At 38.0% G+C, this 13,491-nt stretch overlaps 1 protein-coding gene and 1 long non-coding RNA gene across 3 annotated transcripts; one reads left to right on the top strand and one right to left on the bottom strand.

The window, feature by feature from the left end:
• Positions 1–3,176: 3,176 nt before the first annotated feature.
• LOC121977988 lies at positions 3,177–6,936 on the bottom strand. Its single transcript, XR_006111100.1, has 3 exons — positions 6,566–6,936; positions 6,372–6,479; positions 3,177–3,507 (listed from the first exon to the last, which is right to left on the bottom strand). It is a non-coding gene; the product is annotated as an uncharacterized LOC121977988 (long non-coding RNA).
• A 405-nt stretch (positions 6,937–7,341) lies between these two features.
• On the top strand, positions 7,342–12,510 carry LOC121976824 (calcium-dependent protein kinase 20-like). 2 transcript variants are annotated; one of them, XM_042529191.1, is made up of 9 exons: positions 7,342–7,689; positions 7,843–8,421; positions 9,151–9,274; positions 9,452–9,595; positions 9,741–9,893; positions 10,247–10,362; positions 10,482–10,649; positions 11,524–11,754; positions 12,047–12,510. In XM_042529191.1, exons 2-9 carry the CDS (start codon positions 7,921–7,923, stop codon positions 12,197–12,199), a joined length of 1,590 nt encoding a protein of 529 aa, XP_042385125.1. In that variant the 5' UTR covers positions 7,342–7,689; positions 7,843–7,920; the 3' UTR covers positions 12,200–12,510. The 2 variants fall into 2 exon arrangements, with proteins under 2 accessions (XP_042385125.1, XP_042385124.1); XM_042529190.1 differs by having other exon boundaries at positions 7,374–8,421.
• Positions 12,511–13,491: the final 981 nt, after the last annotated feature.

The following is a 13,491-nucleotide window of genomic DNA, read 5'->3' as shown; positions in this document are numbered from 1 at the left end:
CTCCCCTGCCCTAACTCAGTTCCTCCTCCTCCTCCCTCTTTCGCGAGCGTTTCTGAGTTCCCCTTCGAGAAGAGAGAAGCGAAGCCCGTCCCCTTCGCGCCCTAACTTCTTCGGCCGTAGCCTCGCGTTCTCCTTCCTCTTACTCCTAGTGAGTTTTCTTTCTTTTTTTTCACAGTTCACGTTTTTGCTCCATTTGCATGCCCTAACTCCTCCTTCTTCTTCCCTCTTCCTTAGCACCAGCAGACAAGGAGCAATTTGAGTTTGAGCACCAACCAGCAAGTTATAGCACATCAAGTTTTGTGTGAAATCAGGCTTCGCTCTACTTTGTCGGTCGCAACTTCGGTAACCCACTTTTTTCTTTTCATCTCTGCACCTCGATTTTTTGTTGAAGTAATAGCACCAGCAGACCTAGCTACGGGGTGAAGTAATAGCACCAGCAGACAAGGAGCAGTGAGCACTCTTTGAGGTAATCAACTTCTATTCCATTTGTTGTTCTTCTTCTTCGGCGCTTCATGGTTCTTACAATGTTCAGGTTCTTAAATTGGTCAGGTTCTTAAATTGTTCTTACAATGTTCAAGTTCTTACAATGTTCAGGTTTTTAAATTGTTTAGGGTCATGTTCTTAAAATTCTTACAATGTTCAGGTTCTTAAATTGTTTAGGGTCATGTTCTTAAAATGTTCAGTTCAAGTTCTTAAAATGCTTAGGTTCTTGAAGAATGTTGTAGATTTATCAATAACAAAGAAGGAAAATATATTTGCGGTAGTAATGTGAAATGAAAGTTTTTTCTTCAATATAAACTCATAATCATATTTAGAATTGACCATAGTATTTGAATATGTGGATTTACCTTCGAATTCACTGCTCCTTTTGATTGCTAATATCCAAAAGGTATTATTGATTTGCCCTTTTATTAGGTTGTTATTTCATGGCTGAATCAAGTTACAGCAACATCGACAATACAAGATTTCAACATGTAACATGTAGGGAATGCGGAGAAAGAACAATGGTGTGTGTTTCTAAATCAAACAAAAATCCTGGAAGATACTATTACAGATGTGGGCAACATGGATGGCAAAAGTGGGTGACGACTGATACTACTTCATCCTGCAAAATTGAAAGTGAACACCATGCTTCTCATGGGCATAATCAAAGAATAATCAATGTACCAAAATTTATTTGGATATTAGTGACGGTGAACTTGATTCTCTGTGTCGTAATCTAGATTGGGTTGTTAGTTCATCTGTTTAGTTAGTGTTAAGTAATGTTTGCGTTGTAATGTACAAGCTGTTAAGTAATGTTTGTGTTGTAATGTTTTGGCTGTTAATTCATTTGGATATTGTAATGTTTGTGTTAAGTAATGTTTGTGTTCTATGTGATGCCATTGATTTGAGAATCATTCCTCTTGTATAATTTATGTGATGGTTATGCTAATACTGTGGTAATAATTTATGTGATGCCATTGATTTAGTAATGTATGTACTATCCATTCATGCTTCTTGATTCTAATTAGTGTGTTTTGCCCAACCTAGCTTAACTCTATCAGCATGGTGGGATGCTGCTATATGGCTGTTCATTGACTCTGAAGAAAGACCAATATTAAAATTTTAGCTTTTCAATTCTCAATATTTTTGTTACGTACAATACTTTTTCCAACATACCTTAAAATATTAGGCGACTAAAATTTCCTGGTTATGACGTACCATAGGTGAGGCTTTCTATGATCTCCATTCTCTACTTTTTTTTCCTTGACCCAATATTGTTATTAGCAGTTAGTTATTTGCCTTTACCATAGTAGAATTCCATAGCTTGTAGTGTGCATGCTCATACCTGAGACTCCCCAAAGACTATCCACCTTCTGTGCCAATCACTTTTGTGAACCACTTATGTGCAAAATGCAAATGATTTGTCTCAGCATGGATGTCACGTTGTCTAATTTCCACAGGCTTCCTTTCCTTGCTGCTATCAGAACTGGTGCCTTAGTTCTGCTTGTTTTTGTTTCTTTGGTTACTTAGCCCCTTAATTCTACATTGCTTGTTCTGAAATAATAGTTTCCAAGATGAGATTTCGATGACAGAACAAAGGAAGGAAAAAAGAAATAATGAGTTTTGCTTCTGCAGTGATTATGTGAATTAGTATTATGCTATGGTTAAATTTGTATTTAACCTCATGTAATCATGTTATATTTTCCTTTCCAGTTCTCCCATCTGGCATGGGTTCAAACAGACAAGAAACTGTTGATACAGTCTGACCTGGCAGTTGTCTTGATGATTGACACTGATTTAAATTTGTATCAGATATTAATTGATCAATGATAAAGGTTGATCATGTGGAGAGGAAAAATCCAAGTATGGATACTTGGCACGTGTAGTCGGAGAGGGCTCGGTAGCTCGTTCTCCGGACTAGGTCAGAGAGGGCTTGGGAGCTCGTTCTCTGGACCGGACGTAGTCGGAGAGGGCTCGGTAGCTCGTTCTCCGGACTAGGTCAGAGAGGGCTCGGTAGCTCGTTCTTCGGACTAGGTCAGAGAGGGCTCGGTAGCTCGTTCTCTGGACCGGACGTGGAAGTCGGAGAGGGCTCGGTAGCTCGTTCTCTAGATCAGGAAGACCTTAGGGTTTCGGGCTGGAAACCACCAAAACCCACATGAGCACTGGATCGGTCTGCAGACCGATCCAGTGATACTAAGGATTCACTGATCGGTCTGGTGACCGATCAGTAACCACACAGAAAGTTTCTGTGGGTTATCTGATCGGTCTGTGGACCGATCAGTAACCACACAGAAGCATTCTGTGGGTTATCTGATCGGTCTACAGACCGATCAGAAAGAAGCGATGGGATGCGCTGGGACTCAAAGCGATAAGGGGGATCGGTCTGTGGACCGATCCACGCACAAGCTGATCGGCCCATAGACCGATCAGACTCATCCCAGACCGATCAGGATATGTCCTGATCGGTCCGGAAGGCTATGGATCGGTCTGTTGACCGATCCACAACATGTATCGTACCATTGCCCTTTATGCTGTATTTCACTGCAAGGTCCTAACAGAAACCTCATGTAATCATGTTATATATTTCAAAAAAGAAAATTTTGAATGAGTCTCAGAAATATTCTAGCAATCTTTCTCGTGAATCAGTGATGGAGCAACTCATCCATGCAAATCAGGGGCTCAATTTTCAACAGCAGAATAAAGATTTATTTAATGTAACTCCAAATTAAGCTAGAATAACACTTCCATAGACTCTAGATAGAAGCTAGAATAACACTTTCACATTACAAGTAAGCTATGCCAATTCCATCAAAGTAACTCCAAATCTAAAAAGACTCCAGATACATATACATACGAGCTCAACAATTATGCAAAAAAAAAAAAACAACAATGAACTAGGCTCCAGTTACATATGCAGGTCAGACAACAACTTCAGAAAAATCTTCAGACCCAGTAACTCCCTGCAGCAGGTTCAACCCTCATATATCATAGAAGCTCCAGCAGAACTTTACTCAGGACAGCAAGCTGCAAATTGAAAGAATCGGCTAATAGGATAGCAATTATGCAAAAGGAAAACAGAAACCAAAATATGCAAATTGATATTGACATAGACTACAAGCAATCAGCCACCAATCAACTCCCTGTAGTGATTTCAGAACAGCAGGTCATACAATAGTTTCAGAACAAGCTTCAGAACCAGCAACTCCCTGCAGTGATTTCAACCCATCATATATCATAGAAAAAAAAATTTAAACTAGCTAAAACAAGACCACACAATTATTTTAGGTATCTATTATATGTATCATTTACCTTCTTTCGGGCCTTTGCAATTGATTTCTTCATAATTTGTTCAACCTTAGATTGTTTCCTCTTTGTAGGTGGATGACCTCGAGATCTTACTTTTAATGGAGAATGTATCGCTTTTGCACCGGATGTAGATACTTCTTTCAATTGTTCAGCCCTTGAATGCTCAAAATCAATAGCAATCAATTTTTCCTTCGTGTCTTTCAACATTTCCACCAAAACTGAACAACTGTTGTCATTTTTTGTGCCAAGTTGTTGAACCTCTTGTATCAATGGAGTGAGAATATTATACCGATGTCTTTCTCCATCACAACCATAATCATCATAGATGTTACTGATACTTTGATAACCACGCTTAATATCTTTGCGCCATCGGTCCATAATATAATTCATAGGAACCTCAATCACCTTCATTCTTATCAACACATTGATCACATGCCTACATAAAATTCCCCGAAACTCAAATAGACGGCACACACACTTCAATTGGCAATGTAACTCCGTGTAATGTACCCTAAAGGAAACTTCTCTTACAGGTTCTCCATTCTTTCCCAACATAGTTTCTACTACTTCAAATACTAAAGTTGTCCCTTCTTCTTTCAACAAAGAGGCATTGCAAAACATCAACCCCCTAATTTCATCTTGGAACAACTTAAATAAGTTGTTTGTGTAAGCATTTTGAAATTGTCTTTCAATAGGATGACCAAGAATAACTGGCATTATAGAATTAAAAGAAACAAAATCCATATGTTTTTCATTCTCAATCTTCTTCTTCAAAGCACTATCATACTGCTCAACAAATTGCTTCAAGGATGTTTTAGAATGAATGTAGTCATCAAAAAATGCATTCATACTTTCACTTCTTTGAGATGTGGACATACCTGCCCAAAACTTATCTTTAACATATACAGGTATCCATCTATTCCGTTCTTTATGCAAAGATTTCAACCAATCATTGTTCTCCAAATTAAACTCCTCAATCATTTTCAACCAATTTTCATCACACTCATCAATTGTAAGAGAGTTATAAACAATGTTCTTCAATTGTTTCTTTATCGTTTTGTATTGAGCATGGCCACCTAATTTTGCTGGAAGTTTTTTCATGATATGCCAAAGACACAGACGATGATGCGAATTCGGAAATACTTCTTCAATTGTAATTGCCATGGCGCGACATTGGTCTGTGATTATAGCCTTTGGAGCACGTCCGAGCATACATGACAACCAAGATTTGAACAACCATATGAAAGTTGCTGAGTCTTCACTTGATAATAATCCACATCCTAGCAAAATAGATTGACCATGATGATTCACCCCAATAAATGGAGCAAATGACATGTCATAACTATTAGTCAAATAGGTTGTATCAAAAGTCACGACATCAGAAAAGTATTCATATGCAGCCCTACATCTTGTATCTGCCCAAAAAATATTTCTTATTCGAGATTCCCCATCTAAATCAAGCACATAAAAAAAGTTAGAGTTCCTACTTTGCATGCGACAAAAATAATTACTTAAAGCTTCAGCATCTCCATCCCCTAACCTCAACCTTCTAACTTCTGAAATATAATTAATTTCTACACTTTCTCTCATCAAATGCTAAATTCTCATAGCCTCCAGCCTCAACTACAAATGATTGAAAACTTTTACATAAAGTTATTTCAGCTTGATCATTTAACTCTAATTTTCTCTTTGTAGCTGAATCCAATACTTTATTACATCTAAAATGTCGTGACTTTCCAGGGCTCAAAATATGATTATGATCAAGGCATACACTAGTTATCACAAAGCTTCCATCATTGCGAATAACAACATTAATCTTAGCTTTGCAATTCGTCTTAGTAGAAGGTCGAGGGTATAAAACATTTTTTGCTTGAGATACTTTTCTACCATTTTTGGCACATCCAATAGAGAAATATTTTTGCTTTCCATCATCTCCATTTCTACCACCTAATTTGCAAATACCGAAACCAACATTCTGAGCATAGGAATTATAAAAAGTACGAACTTCTTCTTCAGATAAAAAAGTCATTCCAATCTCAGGGAGCTTGATTTCATTTACACTAGATGGAGATGGGTCTTGATCCATATGGTCATTGTTATCCGTTATCTCATTTGAATCAATTTTTCCTTCTTTTATGATACTTTCTTCACCTATATTTATTTAAAAAATACAGGGCCAAAAATAAATAGAAAACATAGACAGGAACAAAAAACATGAAACAAAGTGGAAAAAAACAAAACAAAGCTAAAAAAAAAATATAGACCTTCAATTCTTCACCCGGTTCATATAATTTGTAAACAGTAGACTAATTTGCAGGTATACAACTATGATCATGAACAAAATTCAAGCAAACAGTAGACTAACTTATTAAAATCATAAACAAAATTCAACAAAAAATCTCATTTATGAGCATAAAAAAAAAAAAAAGAGTATATAGTTGACTATTTTGGTTGGAAATCTAGCAATCAACGGATGTATAAATCAAATACCCTTTAACTCAGTCAATTTTTAATCAAGCACGAAATTGAATGTTGAAATCGAATCGGAGAGGTGCAGAGATGAAAAGAAAAAAGTGGGTTACCGAAGTTGCGACCGACAAAGTAGAGCGAAGCCTGATTTCACACAAAACTTGATGTGCTATAACTTGCTGGTTGGTGCTCAAACTCAAATTGCTCCTTGTCTGCTGGTGCTAAGGAAGAGGGAAGAAGAAGGAGGAGTTAGGGCATGCAAATGGAGCAAAAACGTGAACTGTGAAAAAAAAGAAAGAAAACTCACTGGGAGTAAGAGGAAGGAGAACGCGAGGCTGTGGCCGAAGAAGTTAGGGCGCGAAGGGGACGTACTTCGCTTCTCTCTTCTCGAAGGGGAACTCAGAAACGCTCGCGAAAGAGGGAGGAGGAGGAGGAATTGAGTTAGGGCAGGGGAGGAAGCGATGGGCTTCGCTTCTCTCTTCTCGAAAGGGAACTCAGAAGCGGCTCGGGAGCTTCGCGAAGGAGAATCGCGAAAGAGGAAGGAGGAGGAGCTGAGTTAGTGCAGGAGAGGATGCGACGGGCTTCGCGCAAGAGAAAGGGGGAGGAGAAAAAGTTAGGGCACGGGCTTCGCGCTGAGGTGGGCATCGCCACGCAAGCAGCCAACTTGGTCGCGATGAGTTTTCGCTGACCGAGTTCGCTGCGAGAATCATTCCTCATTAAAATTATATATACAGATCATCCTATGTATCTAATTTTTTTTTCAGTTTAAAATTTTTAGTGTCATCTGTGGTGGCTGCCCACGAAGGATATATTTTGTATTTTATATCATTGAAATACAAATAGCATTTATTTTGCGGGAGTCTTAGCTATGATAAAAATAAATTAAAAAATCAAAAATATAATTTGAATTGGGGTTTAAGAAAATAAGGAACACGTTAGCACTACTAGTTTCAGCATGCTTGACTTGACCAAGTCAGGGTAGGCCAGAGTACATCCATAAAAGTACGAGGGGCGAAACATAATTTCAACAGTGAGGGTTCTTGCACTAAATATTTTATTTATTTATTTTGGTTTGACCGACAAAGGGAATTGGATGTATGCGCCGGATTCGTTTCACATTCGTCGGCGAAACCGGAAGAACGCAGCGGAGAATTTTTTGACCAGCGCCATGGCGGATTCCACCTCCCTTCCTTCCTCTTTCTTCCTTGCCTTCCAAGTTAGGATCCATCCCGACTAGTGCCGGCTTGTCTACCCCTCTGACCCATGATTTTTAGAACCCGGGGATCAAATCGTGGCTTCGTGGTACTTTCTTGCACGCGTCTGCCTCCATTAAAGCGCTTCTTTTGCCGCAGTTCTTATTGCGAGGAGTAGGTGCAATCATACAGCACAAGAGAGTGGGAGGAGCTTTGAGTTACGAGTTCCGATTTGGAGGTAACCAAATGGTTGAGGAGTAGGGTTTTGAAAGGGAGCAGTAGCTTTGATCTTCCAGAAAATTTCGAATTTTGGGAAGTTTGTGGTAACTTGCGCGAAAAGATTTCATTTTTTAAAGCTTCTGCCACCTTTTGTGTGATTGTCTTGTTTTAGGGAAAAGGAGTCGATCTTATTGGATTAGTCTGAGGAAGACGAAAGGTTGGATCTTTGTTGAAATCTCTGTAAAATCCTATGGGTAATTGTTGCGCCACCCCCGCCGTTTTGGACAGCACTAGCGAGGTTCAGAGAAAGAAGCCGAACCCCTACGCGATTAATCCCAACCGAGAATCCCAACACAGGCCCGGCCTCGAAGTCCTCAAGCACCCCACCGGCCGCGACATCAAGAGCCGGTACGACCTCGGCCGAGAGCTTGGTCGTGGGGAGTTCGGCGTGACATACCTATGCACAGACAGGCAGACAGGGGAGCATTTCGCTTGCAAGTCCATCTCCAAGAAGAAGCTGCGGACTGCGATCGATATCGAGGACGTCCGGAGGGAGGTCGAGATCATGAAGCATTTGCAGGAGCACCCCAATATAGTGAAGCTCAAGGATACCTATGAGGATTCTGATGCAGTGCACATCGTCATGGAGCTCTGTGAAGGAGGCGAATTGTTTGATCGGATTGTTGCAAAGGGCCACTTCACCGAGCGGGCTGCTGCCATGGTCATCAAAACTATTATAGAAGTGGTTCAGGTACTACTCCTTGCAGAATCTAATGCTTGCGTTTCTTATTCAACATGGTTATTCTCCTGTCATCAGTCCATTTGTCTTTGATTAGCTAATGCATGGAGATCAATCGTCTTCTTTCAAGAATTATGTGTATTTAAGAGTTTCAAGAATTGTGTTAAAAGTTTTAAAATAAATTAATATATGTTAAAAAACTGCCTTCTCTGATTTCTGAACCATTACCATTTAGATCAGTTTACATAGTGAGCATCTCTTGCCAAAAGCTTTCATTATTACATTGGATTTACTTAATCTGTTGGCAGACTAATTTAAGATTTGTTAAGTTACTTAATGTTGTATTACATGGCTTCGTCTCTGTCCATTTTTTTTTCCTTTTTGAAAAATGTTGGAGTGAACAGTGTAGTTCATTCAAGCATTTATAAAGTAAGATAAGAGTACATTTGATTTGCTAACTTATTTTTTCAAATGTATGTTTTGAAGAATTCAGGGTACATTTTGATTTCCTCCTTTTTGCAGTAATTATGTTGCTAATTAGTCCTACTCTTTGTATGAGAGTAAATCAAAACTTATATTAATTTTATTTGGTCAAGTTAAATGTGATTCTATGTCTGTTCAAGCTGGATTTGGAATTGTGACTTGATTATGCTGTGTATTTTAATAAATGACTTGAATTGCAATGTTGCTGCAGTCTGTTTTCAGTCTGCAATTTATTTATGTCATTCCATGTCACTGCAGAATTGCCACAAGCAAGGAGTGATTCACCGAGACCTCAAGCCTGAGAATTTCTTGTTTGGAAACAAAAAGGAAAATGCCCCTTTAAAAGCAATTGATTTCGGGTTGTCTATATTTTTTAGTCCAGGTAATTTACAATTTGAAATGATGACCTTTTATACCATCTTGGCTTCCAGTTCTAAATTTAAATCATTAAACCCCTGAGCTACAACTGATTCATTTTCCAGGGTAGTAAATAAATTGGCATTTACTCATCCTATTACATTAATAATCTAATTATTCTAATTATCATTTTGTTGGAAAGGTCAATGCTTCAACGAGATAGTTGGCAGTCCTTACTACATGGCCCCGGAGGTCTTAAAACGGAAGTATGGCCCGGAAATTGATGTCTGGAGTGCAGGAGTGATACTTTACATTTTGCTTTGTGGTGTACCACCATTTTGGGCAGGTAGATTTTGTTAGTGGAACACTGTACTTCTTAGTTTGATGCTATATGGGCTAGATGCTTCAGTTTATTATAATTGATGAATTCTACTAAATCTGTAAGATTTTCCAAGAGGCATCTCTTACTTTAATGTATAATGATTGTGCAGAAACGGAACAAGGCATTGCACAGGCAATCATTCGCAGTGCCATTGATTTTAAAAGAGAACCATGGCCTAAGGTTTCTGCTAATGCTAAAGACCTTGTGAGGCGGATGCTTGACCCAAATCCTAAGACACGTTTGACAGCTCAACAAGTGCTTGGTAAGTCTTAATTTCCAATTTGTTGCTATGTCTTGTGACTTTTAACTGACTCAAATTCATGCTCTACTAAATTAAATATTCTGCATTTTTAAAAGCCCAAAATAATACTTTTGAAAGCTAATTTTTCCTTGAGCTTCATACAATGTAGAGAAATTAATTTGATGACAGAAAACCAAGAGTTCTGTTAGTCCTATGATTTAATTGTCTTTTTCTCAAGCATGTTGTGCAAATTGATTCTCTGTTCCTCTGAACATTGTTTTATCAGTATATTGCAATATCTGCTAATACCTTTGCCTTAATACTGTATTGTATCTTCTGTATTCTCAACATTACCCTCATGATTCACATTACAGATCATCCTTGGCTGCAGAATGCCAATAAGGCACCCAATGTAAATCTTGGTGAAACTGTTAGAGCAAGACTCCAGCAATTTTCGGTGATGAATAAATTTAAAAAGAAAGCTCTTAGGGTGAGAATATTTTCTTTCATGAAAGACTCTTTCTGTGTCAATGCTTGACATTTGTCCAGCTGATTATTCCAAGACACACCTAGTATTATTATGATCATTCTAAAACTACATTAATGCAGGTGATAGCTGAACACTTGTCTGTGGAGGAGATTGCCGACATAAAGGAAATGTTTGAGAATATGGATATCAACAAAAAAGGGCAGATAAATTTTGATGAGTTAAAGTATGGTTTGCGCAAGCTCGGACACCAGGTTGCTGATTCAGATGTCAAAGCATTATTGGAAGCAGTAAGTTATTGCTGAAGATGCAATCTTTTTTTTTAATAAAAGAAAATTAACTGTGGGTTATGGCAATCACACCATTTCCATTGGCATTACACAATTATGAGGTGACAATGGATAACAAACACAAAGAATTAGGCACAAATTCAAGCCACAACCCAAGAAACTCTTGGTGGTGAGAAGCAAGGTCAGCTAGCTTGCACCCTCACTCTCCATGTATAGAGTAAATCGAGCCAAGGCTGACGCATATATGGAGTAAATAGAACCAAGGTTGCAGCTAGCTGGCACCCTCACTCGTTATGCAGGAGGAGCCAAATCATCATTTTCACTTTGTTAACGAAATAAAAGTTCCACACAAGATACGCCACTGAGGAAATACTGACCTTATAGAAAATACTCCACCTGGTTCCCATCCCCAATTCAACTTCTCCCCTTCATTAGCTAACCTGCCAATCAAAGCTACTAGATCCATCAAGGAATTCATCAAGAGTTGCTGACCAAACAAGATCCAAAGAGTGGATGCTGACAAATTCAGCTGGCTAAACTTAATATCTTGGTTAGAGCAGACTAAAAATAGCAAAGGAAATCTCCAAACCACCCCATTACCCCACTGACTATGCCATAAGTATCCTCCGAAAATTAGGGCTAAGATTCAGGCTTCTTTATACTTTTGATGCATGAGTAACTTGTTTCATTTGGATCTCACGAAATGACATGTGACTTCATGAGTGTGATCATCTTAGTTTTCTTGATCAGTTTAACAATGAATTAAGAAAGAATGAACAGCGAGCAACTACAAGTTTGTAGTTACCAATAAATGCAAGTCTGTTACACGAAAAATACTTTTCTGCTATGGACTTATTTGCCTTCCTCATGACAGGCTGATACTGATGGAAATGGTTTCCTGGACTACGGAGAGTTTGTTGCCGTCTCCATTCACCTCAGAAAGATTGGAAATGATGAGCACCTGCAGAGAGCTTTTGGATACTTTGATAAAAATAAGAGTGGATACATTGAAATTGAAGAGCTCAAAAGTTGCTTGTCGGATGACTTAGGTTTGAACCACGAAGAAGTCATCAACGCCATTATTCGTGATGTAGACACAGACAAGGTTAGTTACCAACAGTTTGGCTAGATATAAATTTTCCTACCTTTCTATTTCAATTCTGTTTCGGCTCCTATACCTACAAATATATAAAGCACCCTTGTAGAGTGTTACAAATTCAGGCATGATACCAGTATAGTGTTTTAAAAATATTCTTATGCATCAGAAAAAAACGTAGATATAAAGGACTTTCTGATTTTCTTGTGGGATAGGTGTTGAAATTCACAAACTTTTCTAGCTGGATTGTAGATGGGAAAACATTCCTCTTATTAAAATTGTCCTTTTCCCTAAATCTCAGGATGGGAAAATAAGTTACGAAGAGTTTGCCGCGATGATGAAGGCAGGTACAGATTGGAGGAAAGCTTCACGGCAGTACTCAAGGGAGAGGTTCAACAGCCTAAGTGCAAAACTGATGAGAGATGGGTCTTTTCTTCTAAAAAGTGAGAAGTGAATGGGCCTAATCTCTGCACTTCCAAGTTTCAAATCCTTTAGTTTGTTTTATGATATTCGTCTTCCTATTTGCTTCAGTCTGATTCAGAATTCTTTGGTTTCATGTGATTGTAAATATTTGCCACTTATAATGTGGTGCGCAAAAACGATGCTGCATTTTCACAAGTTTAGAGTGAGAAGAGATAGAACTGGTAACCTCATTACAAAGTACAACTTGAATAGTATGATTTACAGGGTTTTTTTTCGTTAGTATTTCTACAAAGTGTAACTTGAATCTTTCTATTCATAGATTTGTTCCATTAGTATTTCTAAGTTATGGTTTGAACAAAAACTACTTATTTCAGTTCACGGTAGGTCAACCCTGATACGAGATGAAATCATAGCCTAGTCAAGAATAGTTAAGATCATCATTGATTCATGATCGTTAAAAAAAAAGAAAGTTTAGCCATCATTCTCTTCACCATCCATATACTCATTACGAAAAATATATTCAAGAGTTATTCAGAAAAAATATGTTCAAGTGCCCCAAAACTCATTAACCTGACTAAATAAAGTTGGTAGTTATAGAAGCAATAAAAGGTAACAAACCTTCATAATTTTCAGGGATGATTGCGATTTGCGAAGGCGCTAATGAAAATTTTAGACTTGATAATTCACCAAGAACATATTAAAATCAAACTATATGAAAGGAGTGAACAATTATTTACTTTAATAAAATAAAGTAGATTTGTGTAGATAAAAAAAACTCTAGAGTGACCAATTATTTACTTTAATAAAATAAAGTAGATTTGTGTAGATAAAAAAAAAATCTAGAATAGAGAATGATGGGTGGTAAAAAATTACAATAAAGAGGTTATTGTAGTAAAAGGTGAAATCATCTTAGTGGTCCTTCTAAGATGGTCTTACACACTCCGAAAGAGAATAAATCGTGAGGGATATTGGTCCTAGAATAGCAACTTTTGTATGGAACAGGTCAAGCACATTATATCCGTTAAAAATTAACCCTAATATTTATATAGTTGTTAATTTAGGTTGAGCCCATCGGGTTGACCCTAGGGATGGCTATGGGGCGGGGCGGGGATGAGTTTGTCATCCTCATCCTCGCCCCCGAATTTCATCCCCGCCCTCATCTCCACTTTTTCGGGTCCAGAGAATCTCCGAACTCGAATCATCGGGATCAAATCTCTATCCCGACCCCATCCTCACTTTCATCCCCAAATTAATTTAATAATATTATTATTTTACTATTAATATTAATATTAATATCACTATTAATAATAATTTTATTATTAA

Source organism: Zingiber officinale, chromosome 4B (assembly GCF_018446385.1).
Source record: "Zingiber officinale cultivar Zhangliang chromosome 4B, Zo_v1.1, whole genome shotgun sequence".
Lineage (NCBI taxonomy): Eukaryota > Viridiplantae > Streptophyta > Magnoliopsida > Zingiberales > Zingiberaceae > Zingiber > Zingiber officinale.
The sequence above is the reverse complement of the archived record's forward strand: the minus strand, read 5'-3'. Positions and strand labels throughout refer to the sequence as shown.

Excerpts from the sequence above, each read along its gene's own strand:
- LOC121976824 (XM_042529191.1), top strand. The coding sequence starts at position 7,921 with ATGGGTAATTGTTGCGCCACCCCCGCCGTTTTGGACAGCACTAGCGAG. Across the intron at positions 9,275-9,451 it reads GTCTATATTTTTTAGTCCAG|GTCAATGCTTCAACGAGATA; the intron begins GTAATTTACAAT and ends TTTGTTGGAAAG. Across the intron at positions 9,596-9,740 it reads TGTACCACCATTTTGGGCAG|AAACGGAACAAGGCATTGCA; the intron begins GTAGATTTTGTT and ends ATGATTGTGCAG.